Genomic DNA, 26886 nt, shown 5'->3' with positions numbered 1-26886 from the left:
TGCACTTCAATAAAATAGTAAAATGCATCTGAGAAATGTTCAAATGTTGGGTACATCACAGTGGCTGCAGGCAGTACATGAGAACAATAATACTGAAACATCACAAAGCACAGCGTAGGCTAGACAAGATAGCTGTCACTTGAATTTAATGAGGCAGTAGTCATAATGAGAGACAAATTAAATCACATCTTACTGAAATTATAAATTATCCATTCTGAAAAGAGTATTAATGCCACAATGAGTCTCTGAGTTGCAGCTAACTGAGATGATGCAGCATGCTCCACTGTGTGATTCTAAAAATGGTAGAAAAAGGCTAAAGCCACTTTATACTGTCAAATGTATACCAATGGCAGAGGATAATTACTTTTATACATAGGTACCCTTTTAACTCTCAAATGGTACAATGTTTCATTCATAGCAAGAACAAGACTGAGGCATTGAAAAGTTATAGATCCAGAACTAAATACTCCTGTAAGTAATCTCAGTCACCTAAACAAGGAATGTTGGTGTTGAGAGCAGGAACTGCATCAGTATAACTCTAGAAAAATATATTCAAATTACTTCACAATAATGAATTGAGTGAGAATCCTAATCAAAACAGCTAAGATTTCCTTTCATAAGGATTATTAATATTGCATCACTAACGATGATTTTGTATTCAAAATTATTTCATGCCAGCACAAAATCTTTGGAGGGGTTGATATTGTACAAGTATCCATTTTATGGTCTTATCCATACTGTGTGGGGTGTGCATATAAAGATATCTGCCAATCAGTTTGTAGGAACTTGAAGCAATCCTGTGCCACCTCTGCCACATGTCCCTCTTCCCCTTGTTGAGTGACTATTAGTAATTAATTAAAGCCTACTGTCATAAATCTGCTTTTCCCTCTGCTCTGATCTTTCAGCATGAGCTTGTGGTTTGACATGGATTAAGCAGTTCAAATGACACTCTACAGGAATCCTAAAAAGGCAAAGCAGGGCTGCTCACTACAGGCAGTGACACCACTGAAGACCCAGGGATTACACAGATCACCATGGATCCACCGTCTGGTATCACTTGTCCTTTCTCTGTTCAGATGAGATGATGGAACTCCTTGCTCCTACAGTAAGTTCTACAGCTTGCATCAAGCAGGAGCCCTGCCAGGGCTGGTCATCTAACTGGCACAGAATCTCTCCCAAGCTCATATAATGGCTGGGAGAGGATTTAGGATCCCTTATCCCACTCCTATTGTTGTTAGCCTTCTTAGACACCACTGGAAGGGAACTACCACCCCTCAAATCTAGCCACGTGGCCAGATGTTATGTAATTGAATAAGACAGTAAATGTGAATACCAGATGATTTGGGCAGCTAGGCAGGAGTCATGGGAGTAGCTGCTATACAAATCTTACAGTTTCAAGTGTTAAGACAAATCTTGAAAATTTCCATTTTCATAATGGTAAGAAGTCTGTTCCTCCATGTCTTGAGTTACTTGCTTTTGCTTCCTCGATTCCCTTCTCTGTACTTCGCTATTTTGACTGGTAGCACCATACGTCTTCTTTGGACTTACAAAAGTTTCATTGTTCATCTCTGTTTCTTCTGCCAGTTCATCCTGATCAATTATTCCACATTTCTCTTCACTGAGGTTTTCGGGGTCAGCCCATTCCTGCTTCTCTCCAGAGGCAAAGATAGCGTAGAATATCACACCACTGTAATGCACCAGGGCTGCAATCAGAAAGACGTTCTGCCATTCTTCACGGGTCTGAAAGAATCGTGCAGGTCTCATTAAGTTTCTAGTAATAAGAAATATCACTCTCTGAATTACGCCATGAATTAACACATATTGAGGAATGACTGTGATCACTGTTTGATTCATGATGCTGAAGATAGAGCAACTTATGAGAACCATTGCAAAGATTTTTTTAAAAAAAAAAAATATATATATAACTACAGAAAATATAATAAAACTTAGGTTTCTTTGTTGGTTTTTTCTCACAGTAAAGTTTCTCTCTTGCATATGAAATATTTGTAGAGTTGGAAATGCAGGGATTTCTCTAACAACTACACAAATATTATTGTAGATCAATGCTTGCTTAGAAACTCTCCCATGGGGATATGGAGGCATTGTTGAGGAATTTTCCAAGTTCTGTAAGCATTGCATAGTTGTATAGAGTTACTACAGAGACTCAAACTCAGGTGGTATTAAATAATATCTGCCTACACAGATAATTAGCTATAATAGCTGAGAATTAGGCCAAAGTGGTAATTAAAAAGTGCATGTTTAAGACAAAAAAAAAAACTAGCTGCAGAGACCAATGATGGAATGGCATCCTCAGGAACCTTTGAAATGCCTTAAATTTGTTGCATTACCTAACCCTTTTCCTAGAAAACATGGAGAAATGTTACCTTATGTTTTGTCATTGCGCCAACGATGAGTGGGCACACCATTCCCGACAGCGTCCCCACACCATTGGAGATGCCCATCAGAATGCTGGCATAACGAGGGGCTATGTCCAAGTGATTCACATTGAAGCCTACAAAAAGGAGACAAACAGCTGTACAGCATTGCACTACCAGGCAACAGGGCTTTCTACAGACATTCTGGCTGAAGAAGACTGAATAGGTTAGCAACCTCCCTACTGCACCTCCGAAGATTATATTTTATAGAAAATAAAGTTTAGTTTGGCTCTGTTTAAAGTGTCTTTATTTTCCATTTTCTCATACTGGAACAGTGAACATGGCAAATATTTTTAATTAAGGAATCAATGCCTCAAATTAGTGAAATGTCTTCTTTTTATTTATGTAGTATTGTTTTTAATTAATTTCTTTTGGTATTTTAACCATGTGAGTGGCTTAACAGCAGTTTGACAAGATGATAAAAAAGTAGAATATAAACAAGCAGGAAAACCAATCATCCTTACTGTAGCATGTCTTCTGAGCACATATTTTATTAAGAAATAAAAACAAATACTAAATATCAGCTCAGATATTTATCATTCCTTAGGTAATGCAAATTAGTCATATTAACTATGGTTGATCACAAGAGGTGATGATTAATTTGAAGTGCATGGTAATAAATAAGGTAAGCAATAGACTACTGGGAAAATCCTGCAATAAAAGTTGATTGATAGAAATGGCCAGCTATGCAAGGACCTTGTGACTGAGCAGCAAAAACACTTCACCATTTGCAGAATCCTGACATAACTGAAGACCAGCAGTTACTTAGCTGGTCAATTTTGTTCAATAGATCCATGTTCTTGGCTGTCTTCTTGGAAGATCTTCAATCTTCTTAAGAAAATCTTTAATCTTCATAGCAAAATAAGTTGGTTTTTTTTTCAATGATGCTGGTACTGATGGTGCCATAAAGCATCTTGAGACTACAAAACGTGCATGAGACTCATGAAAGTGTTAGAAACAACTTCTGCAGAAGGGCTGGATGTAGGATTCAACAGAGGGAGGGCTGACATAGAAAGCAGAAATCGCGTGCTAGGGTTGGGGACAGGATTGCACGTGTAGCAATAGCCTTTGTGCAACTATTCACTGCAGAGTAATGCTCTCTCTCCCTCTCTGTCTCTCTCTATTTCCTTTTAGGCATACAGTTAAACAGGATGAAAAGGTGACTGACAGTGTAAAAGTATATTAGAATATAACAGCATAAAGCTGACGTAAATTGGGATCAATAAAGAGCAGGTTCTTTCAAAGCTCCAGGTATTGTGTGCAACATGTTTCATAGATACCAAAGTAAATTAGTTCTGGAATGAGAAGAAATAACAAACACCCTATAAGTTGCCACATTAAGAGCAAACAAAATAATAGAGATTATGACAGTAAGAACAGTGAGGATAATAACATCAGTTTTACCATTAACAGTAAAAGCAAGAATAAGATTAATTCTTACCTGAAATTGCAAAGCCACTGAAGCCTACTGCTAACACCAGAAAGGAAATAGCCACACCTTTTGTGTGAGAATAACCAACCACCAAAAGCAAGGTTGCTTCCATCCCAAAGCCTTCCAATGAAACACATGAGAATGAATTACATTTAAATATCTAATTGCCATGAAAATACTAATAAGCACTATCCTGAATAGCAGCTTGAAATGAGGGAAAATTATTTTGTATCTTTTAGCTATTCTTGAACGCACTTGGGAGCTCTGTGTATTTGCAGAAATATTTGTACATTTATTCTTTAAGAACATATTCTTTTTTTCTCCTCATTCACTGCTGTACACATGACCCAGACAGTTGGTGAAGTTACTTCACTGTATTCTCTGAGAAATACAGGAAGACAATTAAGAAAGTGAGTATGTACAAAGGGCAAAAAAATTCACAAACCGACAAACATTTGAGTGAAAGAAGAAAAACACTTGTCTTTAATTTCTCATGGTTGTAGATGTACAAGATGTTCTTGGTAAATGGAACAAAAGAATGTTTCACATACAACTGTGCTACCAACACAACAGGACATCCTTGAGCATCACAGTGAACTTCCAGTCTCCACCATTAATATTTTCTAATATGTAACATTACAATCCTTCTGTTTTGTTTTGTTTTAATGACACTATTAATATGCCCTGAAAATACAATGTAACCATCCTTTCTGAAGATGCATAGCCAAGTTATGTGGTATCACTGCCTGCAGACATCTCTGTTTCTAGAAGCCCGTGCCATCTATAAATAATGCAAGCCAGCAACTGGCAGTGGGCAACTAACAACTCTACAGGTTGCCTGGCTTGAAATCTTTTCGCTAATTCAATATCAACCCTACATGTCACTGATTTTTCAGTTCAGTGACTAAATTGGAAACAAATTATTTTGTGCTGAGTTAATACCATGCTGTTCATCCTTCACTTTTTACCCCCACTCTAAACCTTTCAGCCTTAACATGTCAGTGGGCTCTGCTGGGAGTAGCAAATGGGAACATGGCCAGTTACTTCAAGAATCTGTCCACTGGGAAAGGGTCTCTCCAGCACTGTGGTATAGGGTTAACTTTGTATGAGTTTACAGGATGAGGCTTATTTGATCATGCTATGCCCATTCAATTATTAACCAGACTTCTTGTCTCCTCCCTTTTTTAAAGCATGCTCATATGAGTAACGATTTATGTCATGAGGCATCAGCTCTCCACTTAATGCTTCAGATTAACCAGCTATAAATGCAATCTTGAGTAAATTGCCTCTTGTTACAATTAAACATGGATGAAACTAGGATATTTGCATCGACTGCAGCACACAAATCAAATGTCATATTTTCAGAATCTGGTAGTACCTCCACAGTTCATGACCTTCCTTACAGTGGTAGTGGTTAAGATCTTCCTGCTCCGTAAGAAGTCAGCTAGCTGCCCTCCAATGGGCACAATAATTGTCATGACCATGTGAGGAACTGCTGACAAAAGGCCAACCTGCAATTAGACAAGAGTGCTTAACTGTCATTTCTCCTTCAAGATTTAGGTGCAAGAGAACATGAAGCATAATGTTTTTTCAACTCTTTTCCCCTGAATCAGTTTATCTGATTACAGCAGATGCTCAAAACTGGGTGAGGGAGGAAAGATCTCCTTGTGGCCCAGGAGGAAAAACCAGAGCACAAGTGAGAATCTCACCTTTGAAATTCCATGCAATATCCCGTTCATATTAAATTCTGTCATAGACATCACAAAGTCCTGTCATACGTGTCCTGATACTGGAGTGCATTATCTTGGTTTTCAACTGTGTTTTTTATATTTTTGTTATTCATGTACTCAAGGACCTCCTTCCTGAACAACAAATCAATCCCTGTTGCCTGCCTCTGTGTAAGGGAAGGAAGCACCTGCACATCACATAGGGACTGAAGACCATACAGCATAAAACCCGACTTCATGAAATAATTTTACAAATTAAATAATTGTATATGTAAAAACATTGATTTATTTCTATTCTTGTGGGATTACAGCCTACAAACTGACATTCACCTTCTTTTCATTTTCCCAGAATCCCAGAATTGTTGAGATTGGAAGGAGCTCCTTCTGCTGAAGCTGGATTGCCTAGAGAATGTTGCCCAGAAATGTTGGCCAGACGGCTCCTGAGTATCTCCAAGGATTTCACAACCACTCTGAGGAACCTGTTCCAGTACACAGTCATCCTCATAGCAAAAAAGTGTTTCCTCATGTTCAGAAGGAACGTCCCATGTTTCAGTTCACGCCCAGAGCACTTACTGAAAAGAGCCTGTTTTCATCTTTACACTCTCCTTTCAGATATTTGTACTTATGGATGAGAACCCTGCTGAGCCTTCTCTTTTCCAGGCTAAACAGTCCCAGCTCTCTCAGCCTTTGCTCATAGGAGAAATATTTCCACTCCTTCATGGCACTTCATTGGACTCGCTCCACTATATATCCTTGTCTTTCTTGTACTGTGGAGTCCAGCACTGGACACAGTACTTCAGGTGTGCCCTCACCAATGCTGTGTAGAGGGGAAAGATCACCTCCTTTTACCTGGTGGCCTTTTCATGATCCAGCCCAGGATGCCATTAGTCTTTACTGCAAGCATACACTGCTGGCTCATGTCCAGCCTGGTGTTCAGCAGGACCCCCAGATCCTTTCCAGCTTTGCTGCTTTCCAGCTGGGCAGATCCCCACAGGTACTGGTGCACTTGCTTATTCTTCCCCAGGTGCGGGACTTTACACTTTCCCTTACTGGGCTCCATGAGGCTCCTGTCAGCCTACTTTACCAGCCTGCCAGGGCTCCTCTGTACAGCAGCACAACCCTGCAGTGTAGCAGCTACTGCTCCTGGTTTTGTGTCATTGCAAACCTGCTGAGCGTACACTCTGCTGCATCATCCAGGTCTTTAATGAAGATGCCAAATAGGATCAGACTCAGTACAACCCCTGAGACAGAGTTTAGTGATCAGCATGTCATCTTCTGGAAGCTTTTCTTTGAAGCAGTAAATTAGTGAGAAGTTTGAATTTACTTTCTTCAGTGTGCAACCTTCTTACATTGACAGTTGGTTTTACACTGGTTTTAAATTAGTGCAGTTCACAGAGACGCAACTCTAGCATTAATGAAAATCAGCTCTGATTAAATAGATGGGTTTTTTTCTCAATAGCCATCTTTTTCATTTCCATGCTGTACTTGGCCATTTAGAATGTCATTGCTACCATGCCACAACCATTGCTTCCCTTGCAGAACCTGGGCACACAGTGCTCCCAGAACAGATAAATAATGATCTTTGTTATCAGCCTTCAACTTGCTTAAAAATAATTATCACATAGCAAGTATGGTTGCTAAATAAAAGAGTTTTAAAAACTTTTCTAAATTAATTATTCTGTATTCCTCATTCATGCCCTGAAGAGGAAGTATAACAATTCTGATTTTAATGAAGTGATGGTGGCACGGAATATAAACCTATAAAGAACTTGATCTTCATTGTTAATGACAAGTCACAAAAATCAAGAAGAGGATAAAAATTACCTGATTAAATGCTGAATGGTCAACAGTAAACAAAATGTACATTTCTATTTACTTACTTTGGTAAGTAAGTAAAGTGGTTTTTCATGATATGCGGGAGCTTTTAATCAACTGTTTCTCAAAATAACTTCTCCATTCTCTCCTTTTTCTAATAATTTCATGCTCACATACTGTTATTTCTATCAGGTCAGTAGAAGTATGTAATCCCAAATACTGGCAATAATCTACTGTAATGATTCCAGGTCTCTCTGGCTCTCCTTAAACAACTAAACTATAGCACTAAGTGCCATGCCCAGTTATTTCTTGCACATCTCCAGATATAATATTCACCTCCTCTCTGGGCAGACCATTCTAATATTTAACCACCCTTTCAGTGAAGGAATTCTTCCTGATGTTCAACCTAAACCTCCCATACTTCGTAAGGTCACTGCTTATTTTCAGATATTTACCTTGCTTATTGCAAATCCAAAGACTTCTTCAAAGTAAGCAGGCTGACTTATAAGGAGCAAATAGAAGGTCCAGCTTCTGCAGAAGTTTGCCACAATGATTGCATAAACTGGCATTGAAGTGAAAAATCTCTTCCATGGAGTACTAAATTTCTAGGGGGGAAAAAAAACCCACAAAATTGGGTAGATAGAGGCAAAATAAAGAACCAATATCTTTTATTATCAAGCCTATTAGATACATTGCATACAATTTACATCGCAGATCACTTAAAATGCAAGTGAAAGATATCTCTTGAATTACTGGTAAAAACGAGAAATTTTCTTAGAAGTTAGGATTTTTAAGGTGGATACTGCACTGCTATTACCCTGCTTACTGAAATTACATGAGGTCTTCTGGAATCCTGCTAGTGGGATAACAGGATCAGTAAAGAATCAAAGAAAACTAGAGAAAACCTTGTGCCATTCCCCACTTTTTGGCTTGATGCAGTTTGAGATATTCTATTGAAAGGAGTGGGGGAAAAGGGTTGTCCAAGCTAAGACACATGCAGTAGCACAGCAACAAGAAGCTACCTGCTTCAACCTAATTAGTTTAATTCAGAAAAAAAGACCTGTGGTACAGAATTTAATTTTTGTAACTTGCTTTTTTGGCATTTTCAATTAGTATTATGGTCCAATACTCCATACAGCAGGAAACACTTCAGAAACATATTGATTTTTAATGGAATTCCAATCAGAAGCTGAAATCTGTAGCGATGGCAATGCACATTTATATTCTCCTTTTTTTTGGAAAAAATATTGTGTTCTTCAGGCCACTGTATGCCTGCAGTTGTGCGTGCACCCATGAAGTTGGTCCCAGTTTCCTTTGCAGAAAAGCTATAGTTCTGCAAGGAAAATCCATGACCTAGAACAACTGTGTGTATGTGTCTCCAGCCAAGACTTGATCAGCCAAATTTCAGATGCTTGCCCAAAAAGACAGTCTGGTATTTTACACTCCTAGCAATGCTGTTACCCAAAACACGTAGAAGAAAATCCTGGAGTTACTTTGTTCCAGAATGTTCAAAACTGAAAGCTAAGAATGAACAGTTTATCAAGAAACACCTTTGTTTTTCACTAATGGCAAAAGAAGTTGCCTAAGGTAACAGAGGGAAATTAGATGGGAAAATAGGTTTTAACTCAAAGTTTCCAGGATCTTCTCAGAGAGAGGATGAAAAGTCTTAAAGGACATAAGCTGCTGTGAGAGTGAGTACAGCAGAAACCCAGTCCTTAAGCTATTCGATTTACAATCATGCCTAATAGGAGTTGAAAAGGCAGATGGATAATTTAGTATCTGCAGTCAGATTCTTATTGAGCTAAATCCATGAATAATTTTTAGAACGATCATGACAGTTACTCAAGAGCAGGAGACCAGAATGTGTGGTTCCCCCTCTCAACCCATCCTTTCCCTCCCTAGATCAGAGAAGCTACATAAGCCAAGAGCTTTAACAGCATTACAAGTTTTCCTGTACTCATCCAGTCCAGCTGTAAGAGGCTGATTCTGTAATTTTCTTGAAAGGAAAAGCCTCTATTTCTGTTAACAGTATCCATCCAGTCATGCTGATCTTCTGCAAAGTGACAAATGACAACAAGGAAAGTCTTTTTTTCACTTACACTTGCATTAGCTAGGCTGGCTCCTTCTCCTATACTTGTTTCTATATATATTCTTTCTTCACTGCTTATTGTTGGATGCACAGCAGGGCTCTCATAGGCATGAAGCAGCCAAAACACGTACCAAACAATCCCAAACATTCCTGAAGAGGCAGGAAAAGCAACTTGGTTTTCAAAGCCAATAAAGCCACACTTCAGTATCTGCAAGCCTTGAAGTTTGTTTCAAGTGCCAGCTAAACAAAACCTGCAAAGAAATTATGCCCAGGGAAGTAACAAAATATGGCTACTAACTCTGTATATTGTATGCCTGCTTGCAAAGAATTTGAGCATTTTGTCACTTTTATTACGTTATGCACAGGGCAAAGAAAAGGCAGGAAGAAAACTCTCTGTAGAACCTAGGGGAAAAAAAAAAGGCAGATGAGCCATAAATTGGTAGTAATCTGCATGAAGGGATCTCATTGTAAGATGGCAATGGCAAATCTTGTGCTGTGTCCTGTTTTTCCAGGGAAGACAGAGAAAATCTACTTTACCTGGGCTGCTGATGTGCAAGGCTGATTGCAGCCACCTCTGCCACACTGTGAGGGGAAGAATGAGGCACCACAGATCCACACAAAGCCACAAGGCCATACCCATGGGACTACTTTGTAAAGGTGGCACTGTTTTAATAAAGATAGGCAGCATGGGGAAGATTTCTCAGGGCAGAAGTTCCCAGGTCCATTTGGCTCCCTGTCAGCAGCATTTGCTCTAACTTTTGCTGCTAGTGTGCACTCTGGGGCAGGTCCCACACAAGTGTTTGTGCTGCAGAGGAGCCTTTGCAGCCCCATCCAATCCTGTCACTGGGTGACCATGGGCTGCAATTTCAATTGCAAGTCATTACAATTTTACAACCTTTTGTAACAGATGATTACAAAACAAAAGGCTGTTAGTGTGCACTTTGGGGCAGGTCCCACACAAGTGTTTGTGCTGCAGAGGAACCTTTGCAACCCCATCCAATCGTGTCACTGGGTGACCATGGGCTGCAGCCTGGTCATTACAATTTTACAACCTTTTGTAATAGATGATTACGAAACAAAAACTCTCAGAATCTGCAATAAGTATGGAAGAAATTGGAGCACCCATTTGCAACATCTTCATTCATCAAAACAACTTTGATACATCCTTGTTAGACAGGTTTTAGTAAATGACTGGCAGTACTGATCTAGTGGCAGATGTCCTTCATGTTAGGCAACTCACCATAAATATAAAAGACTGATGACCATCCTATGTACTGTACCAGCACACCTGCCAGGGGCATGGCCACCACCGCACCTGCGTAGGACCCTGAGAGAAAACAGATCAGTAAAACATGTCAGCTGTGGTAGGTGTGCCCAGCTTTCACAGCAGATGATCCAGACAGTGCTCATGAGAGCAGAACTGGAGGGATGTGTTTGACTGACTTTTTATGAACTTGGAGAATGGGATGGAAGCTGCAAAATTTTGCCTGGGGTGACAGGAAGCACTGACTCCTCATGAGTCACCAGTCTCATTTTGCAGAGTTGTGCCCCGTAGGGAAATAGGATTTGAAAATCCAAGAGTGATGACAGGTAACTACAGAGGCATGTGTGCTCTTGAATGGGAAATCCCACCTGGCACTGTGGTGTGTGAGGTGAGTTTTGGAGATAATGGACAAGTTTCAGAAGCTTCATGGAGGAATTCTGATGGCTGCACATATGTTGGGAGGCTCTTGTCATGGCCCTAGACCCATGACCACACAAGCACTGGTAGTAGAGAGGGTGTTCAAACCAATCCTGGGTCTGTGTAACCATGCTTAATTCATATCGACAACATAAACACACACCTAGAATAAACAGGCAGATGTTGACAGGGCAATAAAAGAGGATAAAAATGTGGTCTGTGCCAAGGATTCTAATTGGGAAATACATAATACTGGTGAAATACATTTCTAAGTGTCTCGTGGAAAGAGATGAGTATTTAAGTGCAATCTAGATAATAGGTTTTACTGCAAGACAGTGTCAATGGCTTTACATGTTGCTCTGAATTATTCTAGGAAATGAAATATTTGTGGTTTTGAGAGTAGTACATGTTTTGTTAATAAACATTTGTTAATGCTCTACTCATTAGGAAACACTTCTCTGCAATGGTTCACAGTAATCCTTCTCCTTCAACTTCATGTAACTCATTTTTCCTACAGCTTTCCTACAGAAAAGCCCTAGGCCAGAACGTAGATAGAAAATTCAGGAACCTGCTTAACCTGGATTTTCCTATTTTTTCCATTGTTTCTTTGCACCTTTCAAGTGCAAAGATCAGTGATCTGTAGCCACTAAAATGGATGTCAAGCTGAAGGATGGATCTTTCTCTAGAGATCCCATGCCAGGAATTTCAAGGAGGGACCACTGAGAGTGGAGAGATTTTTCTTTGGGTCTTTTCTTCTGCAGGAAGTGAAAACACATGAGTAATTAAAACCTGGAGCCATCTGTAGTAAAAATAAAATTCCCATAATATACAAACATGGGGCTTTTTCCATTTGCTTCACTCTTCCTTTTATTTTTTCGCTTGTTTTTTAGTGCTGTATTTTCCCCAGCCATACAACCCTACTGCTGATGGACAGAATTTTTTTCCTGTGACTTTTACATTTTATTGAGCATTTTCTCCTACAGACATTCATCTTCAGCTGTCAGCATTGGAAAGGGACACAGAGAAAAGAGCAAAGTACATGTCTGATCATAACTCAAAACAGAATGCAGCAGGACAGCTGCTGGCAAGAAGTCACATCACCTCAGCTGCAGTATATTGAGCAACCAGCCTAAAGTAACGAAGATCATTTCAGATAATTTTTCAATGTGTGCTTGTTTAGGAGCATCCATTGAGTATGTATAATAAATGGAATCCCTAAGGATGATGCAAATAAAAAAATACAATATCATTTCTCTCATGTGAACCTCTTTATTTATTATGAGATCCATTTTGAGTGTTGGCTTTAAATGATAAAATTATGGCATATTAAACAAAAAAGGACTCACAAGTTCCTAAGCTTAGGGTACGTCATGAATGTACCAAAGGGCAAAGGGTCTATGCAGCTCCTTCCAACAATGACATTAATAAAATAAGTTTCATAAGGATATAAACCATAGAAGCCCATCAACTCACCACAGAAGGAAGTGGTAGCCAGCCTGCTCCTCTCCAGCGGCGGGGCCCACTTGCTCCACATCCCGTGGCAGGCTGGGTACGTGACCCCCTGGCAGACATTTCACACATCACATGATTTGCTTTCACTGCATTCCACCTGAAGCAGTTGCTGATACTATCCCTACTGCCTAGCTGTTTGACACCATGGAATGATACAGGAAGGGTAAGGTAAGTCTGGAAGAACTCCATTGTTTGAGCATGAAAATGTCACACCAATCTGAATTACCTATTACCTGAATAGTAATATGTTCTGAGGTAAAAACACTGTCTAGTATATGCAGCTGATGGCACAAGAAAACTAAAATAACTCAAATTGCAGCACCAGAAATATATGTTTTTCTTTACTTTAAGTAAACTTAGAAATATAAATCATAATTAAAAATTATCATCTCAAAATGAGCAGAACTCAACTCAAACTGTATGTTGATGAGACACCCTGATTGAAAGAGATCTTACAATTTCCTGAACCAAATCTCAAAATCAAACTCTGAAAGGACCAAAATGGTGTGTGCTCCTACCTCCACCAAACCTTGAAGAATCCTTACAAACATCACACAGCCATAATGCACTCTTGCTGCAGAAGGTATGATCATGTTCAGTGTAGATGTTAGAAAGATAGCTGCACCAAATACCCTATGGAGAAAAGCAGCATGAAAGGGAATACAATTATTATCTATTCTTCAGAACTGTTTTCATGTTCCATTTATAAATATTTATAAACATATTTTAAAATATATTGTTACTATTATTTTTTTTTATTTTCATAAGTATTTAAATTGTTTGCATTTCAGTCTCTGAAAATATGTTCACAGGAAATATATGTAACTTCATTTTTGTGCATGATCTTATTCACAGTAGGATCATTTGTTGTGTTATAGCATGAAAATTTTACAGTCAGATAATAACACTGTTTTATCTAAATTCTCCACACTTATTGACAAAAGCAACAACCCATACCTAAAGAGCTCATTATCTGAGTGACAAGAAAGCACTAAACAGATGAGCACAAAAGCAAAGAAGCTGAGCAGGCTTCTATATAAATCGGTTCCTTTGTCACTTCTTTAAGTGACAAAGGAACTGATTTATATAGAGAACAGTCTGAAAATATGAACTGGAATACAAAGCCCACAGTCATATCTTGACATTTAGGAGACCGCTTTAAAAGCCAAGTAAACATTTAACTGAGAAATAAGTATTATCTCTCTGTTGTGACCCCTGAAGAAAAGACTTCTGCCTTTTGCTTTCTTACAACTAATAGAAATATCAGTCTGTTATCATAACACTATTGACTCAGGAAACTACAGCAAACCATGTGAATTAATAACCATGTGAAAGAAGAAACCGTAATGAAGAGAACATGTTGAATTACCCAAACAGCTATCTCTAAAGACTGAGTTTCCAATCTCTGCTACTTTTCTTAATGCCAAGTCTTAATATGCCTAGGTTGTAAATGCATCATTTATACTGAGTTAGAACCAGTCAATCTTCTGCTACTATTTAAAGGGTTGAGCATTGTTTCCACAGAGACAGCATATTTTCATCAATTCACTGCCATTTATCCCAAAAAGTTAATCTCTGCTTTGACAAGAAATATTCCAGGTTTTTTCAATTCATTCACATATTCTTCTGTCCTTGCTACCAGGATTCCTGGACAGGTGCCACTTTTGGATCAAAACAGACTTCTTCAGCTACAGACTGCTCTGCCCAGCAGGCTGCTCTTACTGAAAACTGATATCAGAGGTGCCTAGTGTTTCATGCACCCACCAAGCCATTCTGAAATCACATTTAGATACGTGTTTTAGGATGAGCACCAAGTTAAAGGAATGGTGTCAGTAAATGGCTGAGGAACTTTTTGGTGGAATGCAGATCTACATCCCTTTGGGTGAATGTATTGAGTAAATTACATAGTGTTAGAGGGGTTTGGTGCAAACCCATAAAGCACTCAATATTTTCCCCCATTATGAGATCCATTTGAATCCCTCACTTTTACGGATAATTATGTGCATTAGAGAAATGCCTGGGGTGGGTCATCCATACGTGTTCAAGGTTGCACAGTTTAAACAAGTGGCAAAAGAGTCTTTGTAAGGTCAGTATTAACCTAGAATCTAATTTCCAGAGTGCATCTGGGACAAAAGAAAGTTTTTCCTCTTTCTAGGGCTGGTAGGTTCATTGGCCACAGTACCCCTGTTTTCCTGCCCTGTGTCTTAGCAAATAACCCCTCTGAAACTGAAACTTGGCATCACTGGTGAACCTACCTAAGCTGAAATTGGTTGGGTAAACAAGGAAGAAAGGAAAAACATGGACTTAGTAAATCCTATTACTGCAAATAGAAATTCTCTTTGAGCTCAGCTCTTGAGCTATTTTTGTTCCTCAGCAAATTCTACTCCTAAACCCAGTTATGACAAGCAAATTCATAATGTGATGTTGTAGTATAGCATTAGATTGAGTTGGAAACTCTCACAGGAATAAATGCAGAGTTTTCTGTGCTTGTGAACAGCCTGTACTTAAGGAAACACTCTGCTGACAGAACACATCAAGTTATGGTGTAAACATTGTTATTTTACTGTTTGCAAGTAAATTAAGAAAACAAAAGCTAAACTAATGCTGAATTATTCAGCCAACAGTGTGCACATCTGTGTTTTGGAGCCCTCCTGCTGCAAAAGCTGGTGGCAAGACTAGAAAGGCTGGAGAAGTGATTAAGCTTAGCTAATTTGTTTGGCTTACTTGGCAGATGGAAAAATATTCTGCCTAGGCACTCTTACGTGGTAGAGAAATGAATAATTGAGGATGAGAACAGTGTTGGAGAAGCCGTGCAAACCAAACTCTGAGTTACTTTTGGTTATGGACAGAAGAGAGTGGGACTGAACAGTCTGGACGATTCTGTGGGATGACTCTGCTCCGGAGAAATTTTCACAAGGGCATATGAGAGAGAAGAAGACCCAGGCAGTCTTGTAACCCCTACAGCTCTTTGCAGAGTGCAGAAAGCAAAATTGATTTGGGACAAAGTACAACATAAAACTGGTCTTAAAGACCCTTTCCAATTCTGACACTATTTGTAGATAAGTCACGTCTTGTTTGCAGAGAACAAAGTTAGTACCAGTCATCTTTTTTTTTTATTTTAATCTGTAGATCCCGAGTACCCTTAATATGCACATCTCATGAGCTCATTCACAACCAGCTGTCTTCAGACAACCTCCCTCTCTCTTGTGATAATATTCAAAGTTCTGAAGGCCTTTTGAAGTAAAGTCCAAAATCAAAGTTAACATTGACAAAATTAGCTAGTTTGTCTTATTCACATTTTCAAAAGCAGTTGAATTTAAAAAAATATATAAAAATTGGCTGACAAACACGTTGATCACAAAAAAAAATCTGTACAGATTTTCAGACTTCACCAAGCAGAAATGAGGAGGCTCTATTAGAAGTTCTATGCAATCTTAATTACAGTCAGTACTGTATACAGCCTTGGCAAGGATATTTGTGTACATAAGGATAGATTTGTGACTTCAGATCATAAATAGTTCTGTAATTCCTTTATTCCCAGCTTCAGTCCACAGGCACTGTGAACTGTTAAAGGAGGAAGATGAAACACTGCTGGAAAACTATTGTTTGGTGTTGAGGTAAAAAGCACTAAGGCAACTTCTTAAAGACAAATGCTTCAACCATTGTTGGAAGCATTAGATGTGATTTTTCTTGAACTCTCCAGAAAGCATTATTGTTTAGAGAAGAAATGTGTAAATAGTTAAGATGAACAAGTTAAATTGAAAACATCACCAATAGACCCATAATGGAAGTCTTGTCCTCTGAAATAATTTTTGCTAATTATTATTAATAATTCTTGAAAAAGACTGAATTTTCAGCTTCAGATGTGCATTTCTGAAACACAAATTTGCTATTTTAGTAATTCCCATTTACACAATGTAAAACAGTTGTCAATTCTAAAGCCTAATTTGTTTGCTTGTTGTTTTCTTACCTGTTAGCAGCCAATTTGTTTGAGATGAACCCTCCTGGAATTTGTGTCACAATGTAACCCCAGAAAAAAGAGCCATGAATGAGTCCTACAGTCTCTGGATCCCAGTTGAATTGGGCTGTCTGTAAAGGAAATGGGACACATGCTGCAAGATAAAGCATACTCATTGCAAGGTAACTATTGCTTGGAAGTCACACAGAAGTCATCCCATGCTCCAAATCAAGCCTCTTTACACTGGCTGCTCAGGACTGCTGAGCTTGAAAGCCCCCAGTCAAGGCAAAAGGATGCTCAATTCTCCTGTGAGATTACTGCTTTTGCTCTTAGGAGTGGGAAAGGTTTCAGCCATAAAGTAGCTAATGCTGGACCTTCAACTTTGCCACTTGCCATTTGGGCTCCTTAAACTTGAAGCCTTTGTTTTCAAGACTGCTCAGAGTTATAAGAGGGACATGATACCTTTCAATGGACATGTCCATTTTGCCAAGATTATCTAGGTTGCTTAAGTCCTTTGAGTTGATTTGCTTCCTGGTTGGATTTGTTCATGGCTCTCCCTCTCAGGACCCAACTCTGATCACCCACTTTCAGCATTAAATGGCATAGAGCAGAAAAGAGTTGGGGGTGAGGAGAACATCTGAAGACAAAGCAATCTGAAAATAAAACCAGGTAACACTAGCCAGTGACTAGTTTACCTTTGGTTAGAAGTGTGCCAGAGTAGCCAGCTGTCGTTAAAATATCAGAGAGAACTGGCAACTGTAGTGATAAGCATTAACATCTCTTCTTTCTTTATTACTTTCTTCACGTTAAAAGAAAAACAGCTTTTGCCACTGCATTGATTTTTTGCTCACAAAGAAGCAAACTGAAAAACAGATCATTGTTTGACCTACAGCCAGATGGCATTAATTAGCCAGACATGTTTACAGAAGGCTAAAGGGTTTCCCTCCCCATCAATATGCATTTTAATGTGTCCCACTTTCCTGTGCTGAAGCACTTCTGTTTAAACACCTAACTTTCTACTGGCAATTTCCAGTTGAGTTTCTAGGTAGAGTTAATTTCTGAAGGCAGAAACCATGAGATATGGAACAAGGCTCCTCCTGATTCAGCAGATGCTCATGTCCAAACACTATGAGTTTAGATTTGTGGAAGAAATTTATTCCCAATTTTTTAAAATTACCTCTTCTGAGCTTCCCAACCTATGCAGGCACAAACTTTGAACCTGGAAGTCCCAGCAGGACCATGGGGAGCAGGGATTAGACTGAATAAATACAAGTTCAGCAGGAAGTCGAAGCATGGCTCCTATGATAATGTCATGGAGACAGGCATACTTTTAACACTGGAAATTTATGCACTGGAAATTATAGAAATTTGCTGGACTCTTCTTTACCAAAAGTTAAAAGAGTGCATTTTCTGCACTCTTTACCAAAAGTTAGAAGATAAAACATTTGCTGGACTCTTCTTTACCAAAAGTTAAAAGAGTGCATTTTCTGCACTCTTCTTTACCAAAAGTTAGAAGATAAAACCCAGGTGTAGGAAAAAAGCTGATGAATATTTGTATTCAAGAGTCAAGTATTCTATCAGTATTTCATTAAAGAGTCAAGATTCCTATGAATTTGTTAGGCTAAAAACATTCAAAAGATATCCAAAAATAAGTCAACAAGTAGAGCAAATGTAGGGATTTAAGTTCATAAAATCCATAAAGGGACCCTTGACATTAAGCCAAATACTGAGGGAAGATGGGGAACATTATGGTATGGATTGAACCTGCTGGTATGCACTAATAATTCTGTGTAAGACGTGTGGTGGACCACATGCCATCCACTGCAAATTTGAAAACATCTTGGTACCTAGCTCTTAATAGCTCCAGACAACAACCTATGTTGTCAAAAACCTGATGCCTTATTGCCAGTGACTGCTTTAAGATCTTGAAAATTATCCACTGATATGAATGTAACCCTACATAAAATAACTGATAATTCCTTCTGCAGCAGCATCAGAGCACATTTCTCTGAGAGAGAACAAAGAGCAAAAGCTTCTGCCACCACAGCAAAATCTGTCTACAACTGACAGATTAGCGACCTGGGAGACATGCAAACTAATTCAGTTCTCATTTCAGGTACTTATATCCTCTCAATGACACTGCAAATCCTCAGATCTTGAAGGTTTTTAATGTGACTTCATCACATTAATAGGAATTAAATGCCTGTACATCTATGTGCAGCAAGACTGATGTGTCTCCCTCATTCTGTTTTTTTAATCTGTGTGTACACAGGACTTTGCTGTGTGGCATTTGGGTGATTTTGCAACGGGATCTGCTCAGAGAAGTTGAATGAAGATGTTTTCTCACCCGCAGCTCTGGCTTCCCATCGACATAGACGGTGTTGTTGTTGACCATCTCCACGATGGCCACGCCCAGGTTGCACCTGATGCCGAAGGAGATGCAGAAGCCCAGGCCGCTCATGATGGCGATGATGTAGCGCTTGGGCAGGCCGCAGCAGTAGCACTGGCACAGCGCGGGCCGGCGGCTGCTCGCCACCACGGGCCGCCCCTCCGCCGTCAGCTCCAGGGGCTCCTCCTCCACGTGGGTGCCATCGATCTTCCTAAACAGACGAGGGAAGAAAAAATGAAGGTGCCCCGTTGTCTCAGTAAAATTTGCTGAAATGTGGGTGGACAGCTCCATGCTCCGGTCACCTGCCAGCTCCGGTTGTGAGGTGCTTGTCTCCAGGCAGTTGTGAGGTGAGTTAAGGCTGGACGGGCTGTGAAAGGTTAGCAGAGACCACACTTTTTCCTGAATGACTTGTGAAGGTTGCACATCTGAACCATCTAGCCAGACAGACAGCTGCAACAATGTTCACAGGGTACTCATGAGCATAACTATGAGATCTGACTGGAGGTCTGTTGTGATAAATTCCATTGATTCTTAGGAAAATTTACATATGATTAAATTAACCATAATTTCTCACTATATCTACTAAACAGAGCTGCCAGTAGGTTTCAATAAAAAGAGCAATTACAACACAAAGCATTGTTTCACTCAGCCCCGAACTTCCTGGGATTTGTTTTCTCCTGTGAGACAAAAATCAGGGCTGTACAGCAGAGGAGAAACCTCTCTTGCATCAGATCCCCTCTTAAAGACACAAAAGAGACAGGCCCAGACATTCTTTGCCCATCAGCTACCAACTAACACAGTAGTGCAGCTCCTCAGACATGTCCAGCCTTTCCTTTTCCTACAGGCAATCTAACTGAGATACTCATATTAAACAAAATGGCACTTCCACGCAATCTGGAATTGCAAGATAGTGCAATTAAAATTTAATTTGGTCTCTCAATCTGATTAGTACTATTAATATCGTGCTGCAGGACCAGGCAAAGTCTGTGGTAGGAAAGGTGAGGTAAGAAAGAACTAGACACACCCACCAGACCAGAGCTAAATAATTCCTTTTCTAACATTACCTTTCCAGGTCTGTTTTAAAATGCAGATTATGGTTTTTCTGACATACTGAAATACGTAAGGACATGGCTAGCTGTGAATACATTACTAACTCACTGAACACTAACCATGAGCTTAAGGTTAAGCCTTTACTAAGAGAAGTCTTGATCAGCAGCCTTTCAGTTTTGGCATCACCCTGAAACACTGAGCTCAGGATCCAGCTCTTTATGTGCCTGCCATGGAGTACTGTGAAAATATGAACAGTTAATTGACCTAAAGGAAGCCCAGCTTGCCATGTAAAATTATGAGATTATTTCATTCACTCCTTACTGATAAGGAATAACTTATTTCCTTCTTCCACACATCTGGCTGAGTGTATTTGAAATCTAATGTATATATTTGATATGTATTTGAAACATCAGTTTTCAGTATGAAAATCAACATAAACAAATGCTGACAGAGCATACATGGATGAGCTACATCTGACTGGGGTGGGTTTTTTGGGACAGTGTTTGTTAAATCACCACTTTTCCCAGTTGCTTTAAATCTAGTGTACTACCCATAATCTAACAGATAGTGCTCTGCACTGGTTTGCAGATAAACATGGTAAGTATGACTTCTTGTGCACTTGAATATAACTTTCCAATATAAAGTTTCACTTAAAAATTTCATCATTTTTAGGCTCTAGAGCTAACTGAAGCATCATTTACAATATTATTCCCTTTTACATCACAATATAAACCCATTATTTCAGCCATATTCTTAGCAAAAACAAAATAACATGCTACAGTCCATCAGCTCACGTTTTCAAGAAACACTATTATTTTATTATTTTATTTAATTCTTTCTCAAACCAGTGCTCACTGCAAAGTAAGGTCCTCAGCTCATTGTCAGGCTGGAGCAAAGGCTTTCCATTCAAGCAAGGTAACACAGAAAATGTAACCTTACTGTGGTGTTATTGGGGGTGATTGAGATCTTATGATTCACCTGCAGGGAAACAGCATTTGTTAGTGAAATGGGAGTACAGAGACTAACTCAGTCAGGAACTTGAAAAAAAGACACCATATATTCCATGCTCTATCTGTTAATAAAGGTAAGTGTAAACAGAATGAGATACCAAAAATAAAGACCTCAGGAAGTGAGAAAACAATTGAATGATTATTTTTAGAACTGATGTCATCTCCAAAGTGTTATTAACAAGCCAAAAGAAAAAAATTGTCTTCCTCTAACAGAATATAAGATATTGATGGAATTAAATCAATTAACAATTTTCCAAATATTACCAGGCTCTATTTATAAGAAAGACATTAGACTTTAGGGGGTGCATTACTTCGGGCAGCTGGTAAAGATTAGACACTTCATGCAAAGCCAAAACATCTGGACATTTTCAGCTGGCTGTCAATTCAGATAGGCATGAAAACATCCTTCTGCCCCAAATTCAGCGCTAAAAGTGGTGACCTAGGATTAGAACTATGGACCAATATTGTCTCTGCAGAGAAATTAATTATTCTGCTATTGTATTTGACTAACTAAAAGAAGCAAGTTGAAGACTAATCCATCGCCCCAAATCCACACAGTTTATTTCCTACTCCCAGAGATTCATTTCAAAGCCTCTATACCAGGTTTGTCTTGGAGAAAACTATTTTCAGTAGCAGTCCAAACACATAAGTATTAGAGCAGTGTAGACATTCACACAGCCAGTGTCTTCACTGTTTTTCTGGTTTTATTTTATTGAACAGGTACATAATGGAAATATAGCAACTCCATGAAATGAAGAGAAATTTATCTTCCAATTGATTCATGTATTTTTGTAGTGTCAGTGAAAATTTTTACTAGTTGTAGACCAATGACTTAGAAGAAAACTGCCTCTAATTACCAGAAAACTCGCCTCTAATTATCAGCCCCATGCAGGAGATGCAAGTGTGTATTTTCCTGCACAGGAAATGTGCATTTCTAGGTCTGATTTTCCTTTTTTTCAGCAAATGTACAACACTTGGCAAGTAAGAAGAGCTAAGTTATTTGAATCTTCATCCATATTCTGTGCCCAAATGTCATAACAACTTTATGCAAGATTTCTCTTTTTTTATTGAATGCCTACTCTGGCAAATACAGAATTTTGAAAGCATGAAAGACATTTTAAAAATCCCTATCAGTAATAAGTAAAATCCCTATAGCACATATACATTTATGTTTTAGCAGAGGAATTAGTTCTTTCTAGGTGTACTAGAATTTAGTTTTGTTTTATTAAAAACTCATTGATTCTACAGTAACAGGCAAATGTTAATAGCTGTTGTGTTAAAACACATTGTAGAATGGATTTCACCAGATGTGACAATCTTTCACAGGCAGCTTGAGCACAGTCATACACAATGTTCAAAGCTCACACCTACAAATGCAGTAACTACAACAGCTGTTGTGTTAAAACACATTGTAGAATGGATTTCGCCAGATGTGACAATCTTTCACAGGCAGCTGGAGCACAATCATACACAATGTTCAAACTCACACCTACAAATACAGTAACTACAATGATCCCTGTGTAACTTAGGAACCTATACATTAATTACTAAAAAATATCATTAATCCAAAAGCAGATACAATCTCCTAAGATTTTATTAATTCTTTGGGGATTTGTCCAGGTGATAATTTTCCATAATAAATCCTGTATTTGATGCATTGGTACCAAATCCCTGCACAAATATCCAAACTCTCGTTACTCAGGGCATAGAACCTCTCTTGCTGGTTTCTGCATGGTATTTCCATGAAACCCACAACAAGGCAGGCTCAGACACTGAGGGACTGCATGTGCCAGGTGCTGCACTCCTGGGCTGCAGGGCAGCCTGTCCTCAGCAGGGATGTTTGCCCCCGCGGTGCTGCGCTGCAGCGCTGCACGAGTGCGCCGTGCCCTGGCACTAACAGTGCTACAAAGGCACGGCTGGTGCATCAGCTGGGTCTGCACACCCCACACAGTGTTCTCAGCACTGCACAGTCTGGGAGGCACCAAGCTGCCCCTGCTTTTGCACAAAGGGAAATCTGAGAGGAATAACTGCATGATCCAGCACAGTCAGAAGAGCCCTGTCCAATGCAAGCGTCCATCACCCAGCTTCAAGATGCAGTTTTCAGCAATTTAGGCTAATTCACCAAGGGACAGCTACAGCAGAACTACACCCATCAGGGCTACACTTCATACAGCAACCATGTGGCATGGCCCATATGTCTTTTTGCTTTAAAAGTGACAATACTGGGCTGTAAACCCACTTAAAACACCTCCCACTCTATCAAGAAGACAGTTGCCATTAGCTGGTCCAGGACTCCTGAAATCCTTAGAGTAGGGAGAACCTAAGATCTTACTTCAGTCTTTGGCTTTTTCCTTGACTGCAATAAGTTCTCAGAAGGATCAAAGTGTTTGTGTCTGTCAAGAAGATATTAATGAAATCTTTCTTTTCTGAGAAACATAATGGTGACAGAGCCACAACTCTGAGATTCATTCACCCAAGCCTTGAATTCTCTAATATTTTTACTGCCCAACTGTGTAAAATTAATCAAGAAAAAAACACTTCTGCATTAAAAAAATATACAAGGAATTGACAACATTTTCTGAAACACTTTCTAAGATCTCACAAATTAAACAGCTGCCAACAGCCTAAAGAAAGGATGGCTCTTGGGTCTCTCAGTTCACTCTCCCCTGCCTCCCTTCCAGGATCCAGACACTAAATTCACCTGCTGTGAGCAGACTCTTATTTTGCAGCACCCACCAAATAAGCACACCTGTGAGGAGGCAGTAAGCTGCTTTATGCTGCTTGTGCTTTAGCACTTGAGCTGGACTGTGGATAATTGCTATGGAACAGCTGCTCTTGCCAGGCATCTGCTTCTGGGTCTGCTTTCTTGTTTGCAAGACAGAGGATGTGGCAGGAAGGCATAGACCAGTCGTATTTACCAAAGTTAAAACATGGTTTTCTACCCACTGTGTCAGTTTTGACATGAACACACTAGTTAGTGAAGTCACACTTGGAGGTCTAATCAAATATGTGCATTATAATAATTCATCAAATTATGATGAATGCTAGAAGAGAAACCAAATTCTTTACTGATTTTCACCACATTAAAGACAATTGGATTGGATGAAGAGCAAAGTCAAGGTTGCAACTGGTATATAGTTATATGTGCCACCATACAAAAACACAAGTGTATGCTCTCATTTGTAGACTAAGCTGTAGAGAATGAAGTTCATATTAAAAACATGCGTGTTTCATTCATTTATGGAAGCTTTCAAAGATTTGCATATTTCCTACAGGACTGCTCAAGTTGCAACAATTCTTACTTAGATCTGACAGCAGACATAATAAAAAGATTTTATAGTTTGGATTATTTCCTCTGCTGATTGGTACATCTAAGGAAGGCACTGAGATACCTAAGTTTAAAGCAGAATATAATTAAGTTCAGCAAATTTTCTTGCACCTCAAGTGATATTTGGGTTAATTTGATTCAGGAGCAGAGTTGCTGAAGTTGGCTGCCTGTACTATCAACTGTGTAGGAACTAGAATGACAGCTTTAATATATGGCTACAAGAGGAGAGCAATCTGGATAATCTAAAGTGAGCCCAGTGTACTGCCACATCACGTATTCACTAGATACAAACCTTACAGGTATTTGGTCAAACTGACCAGCAGAGCCCACAGCAAAAAGAATTTATCATTGAATAAATTACTTGAATCAATGTTCTAAAAGATAAACAGATTTCCTGGAATTACTGTACAGTATCGTAAAAGTAAAAAAAAAAAAAATCAAAACATCACACTTAATCTGTAACACTGTAAATTAAAAAAAATTAAGGAGAAACTGTGTAGAACACAGATACTCTGTTCATATGATAAAGAAATAGAATAACTGCAGCATGGTATGTGTACATTCTTACACATTTTCTTGTGATCAAAGTCTTGGTTAGATGTATGAAGAACTATTTCTTGACTCAAAATAGCATTCCCAATAGAAGGCAAAGAAGTGGATATGAAAGCAAATACAATTCAGTCACTAGAAACACCTTCAGTTAAAATGTTGGCCTGATCCACACAAAGATTTAAAACACAGCATCAAGCATGGAAGAAATGCCACTAACTCCTCTGGCTCTCATCTATTGATTACACAAATAAGTGTTGTCAGTAGCCATTACAAACACAAATAATCTTCTCTTTAAATGAAAAATATCTTTCCCTTTAAGAAACTGATAATTTCTTACATCAGATTTTCTTTTCTCTAAAAACAAGAATCCTCCATTTCTTGGTTCATAAAACCATCAGGTTAAGATTAAAATCTTAAATCTTTTTTCTGCTTTTGATAGCAAACAGCTGCTTCGTATTCTCTCTCTCATTTGCAGTGTCAGTAAACTCACACATCTCTATTCAATACATTTTCTCTTACTGATTTGGAACAAGTTTTAAAAAACCCCAAACCTGTAATTTAAGTCTCATTTCTAGAGTGGCATCATTGGAGTGTTAATTCCCATTAAATTATTGTTTTTTCTCATGCAAGCTAAACCACAGAATTAGTCACATTTAATTATTTAAAGGTTTTTAATTAAACAGTTCTTCAAGTTTCTTTTAATATTAGAACATTATTTCATAATTTATTTTCACCTTTTTTGTTTAATATAAATATTCTATGACCTACAGTCATATGCTGTTGTAACTGCTCCTTTTACATCTTCTGTCTTACAGCAAGCTGTCTCATTCTCTGTACTCAGATATTAATTTTGCAACTCTATAGTCCGTTTTATGTTTATACATTTTTTTTCATACTGCATTTCTCTTAATAAATTGAATCAATTGATCTGTCTGGGAATGTTCTGTTGGGTTTTACCTTCTCAGATTCCCCAGCGAGTCACTAATGGTGTTCTTCACCTCTTCCTTTCCTGGGTTAAAAAATCTTTCTTTCAGTGAACCAAGCCCTTTGAAAGGCATTTTGTCTTTCTTCTTCAGTAAATCCCTTATGTTAACGAGCATTCACTTCTGCTGTAATATTTCCCAATGCCAGAGCCAGGAGCCTCCACCAGTCCCCTCGGTGACCTCTGCAACAACAACCAGTTGCTCAAGAAAGGAGCGAGTAAAAAATTAATAATAATAATAATAATATAAAAAAGTCAGATCTTTCAAAGCCAGAAGGGAAAAGCTGTGGAGCAAAGCCCCCCAGAAGTGCTCAGGGGCTCGGCCCTGGGAGCAGCTCTGGGTTGGTACCTGTGTGGGGCAGCAGCTCTGGGGCTGCAGGGGAGCTGCAGGTGCGGCTCAGGCCAGCGCCCCTGGGCTGGAGGGGCTGCCTGCTCCACAGGCAAACCTCAGCCTGGCTCGCTGGGGCTCATCCTCAGTGCATCCCTCCCTCCCTTCCTCCCTCCCTCTCTTCTTCCCTCCCTCCCTCCCTCCCTCCCCTGCCTCTTTCACACCGAGATCCTGTGCAAGGTGGTGCTATAGTAACAGACACAATACCTGTCCTCAAGCCACTCCAGTTCGCTAATAAGACCTCATCTATGGCAAGGGCCAGAAGTTTATTAAATATTTACGAGTCCTTTCTGCAGGGAGGGAATTACTGCAAGCCACAGCTCCACTCACTGTGTACCCCCCGCCCAGGGGAGGCCCCCTGCCCCAACACACTCGCTGGTTTGAACCCAAAGCTGCCTTCCCATGCCTGGTAATTTATTATTGATGTTGCTGGCCCCTTGGGCAGACAGGCATGGAGGGGCATTGGTGTGATGCGGTTTCAATAAGCAATGGAAGACCAGTCAATGCAATCTATTGCATTTTTGAAACACAAAGTGTC

General features: G+C 39.3%; 1 protein-coding gene across 1 annotated transcript; it reads right to left on the bottom strand.

Moving 5' to 3' along the window:
* Positions 1–1274: 1274 nt before the first annotated feature.
* SLC17A8 (solute carrier family 17 member 8) lies at positions 1275–26066 on the bottom strand. Its single transcript, XM_039704065.1, has 12 exons — positions 25936–26066; positions 18997–19249; positions 16662–16780; positions 13210–13324; positions 12653–12740; positions 10739–10825; positions 9509–9648; positions 7865–8014; positions 5246–5378; positions 3877–3987; positions 2385–2512; positions 1275–1740 (listed from the first exon to the last, which is right to left on the bottom strand). The coding sequence occupies exons 1-12, from the start codon at positions 26034–26036 to the stop codon at positions 1402–1404; spliced, it is 1764 nt and encodes a 587-aa protein (XP_039559999.1). The 5' UTR covers positions 26037–26066; the 3' UTR covers positions 1275–1401.
* Between the last annotated feature and the right edge of the window lie 820 nt (positions 26067–26886).

Source organism: Passer montanus, unplaced genomic scaffold (genome assembly GCF_014805655.1).
Source record: "Passer montanus isolate IOZ18808 unplaced genomic scaffold, ASM1480565v1 scaffold17, whole genome shotgun sequence".
Taxonomy (NCBI): domain Eukaryota; kingdom Metazoa; phylum Chordata; class Aves; order Passeriformes; family Passeridae; genus Passer; species Passer montanus.
The sequence above is the reverse complement of the archived record's forward strand: the minus strand, read 5'-3'. Positions and strand labels throughout refer to the sequence as shown.

What these genes read in the sequence shown, in the direction of transcription:
- SLC17A8 (XM_039704065.1), bottom strand. Translation starts at nt 26,036, where the DNA reads ATGCCTTTCAAAGGGCTTGGTTCACTGAAAGAAAGATTTTTTAACCCA. An exon ending in GGCTACCACTTCCTTCTGTG is followed by an intron (nt 10,826 to 12,652) that starts GTGAGTTGATGG and finishes GTTTTCTCTCAG; the next exon opens with GGTCCTACGCAGGTGCGGTG. An exon ending in ATCAGTCTTTTATATTTATG is followed by an intron (nt 9,649 to 10,738) that starts GTGAGTTGCCTA and finishes CTGCCTCTTCAG; the next exon opens with GAATGTTTGGGATTGTTTGG.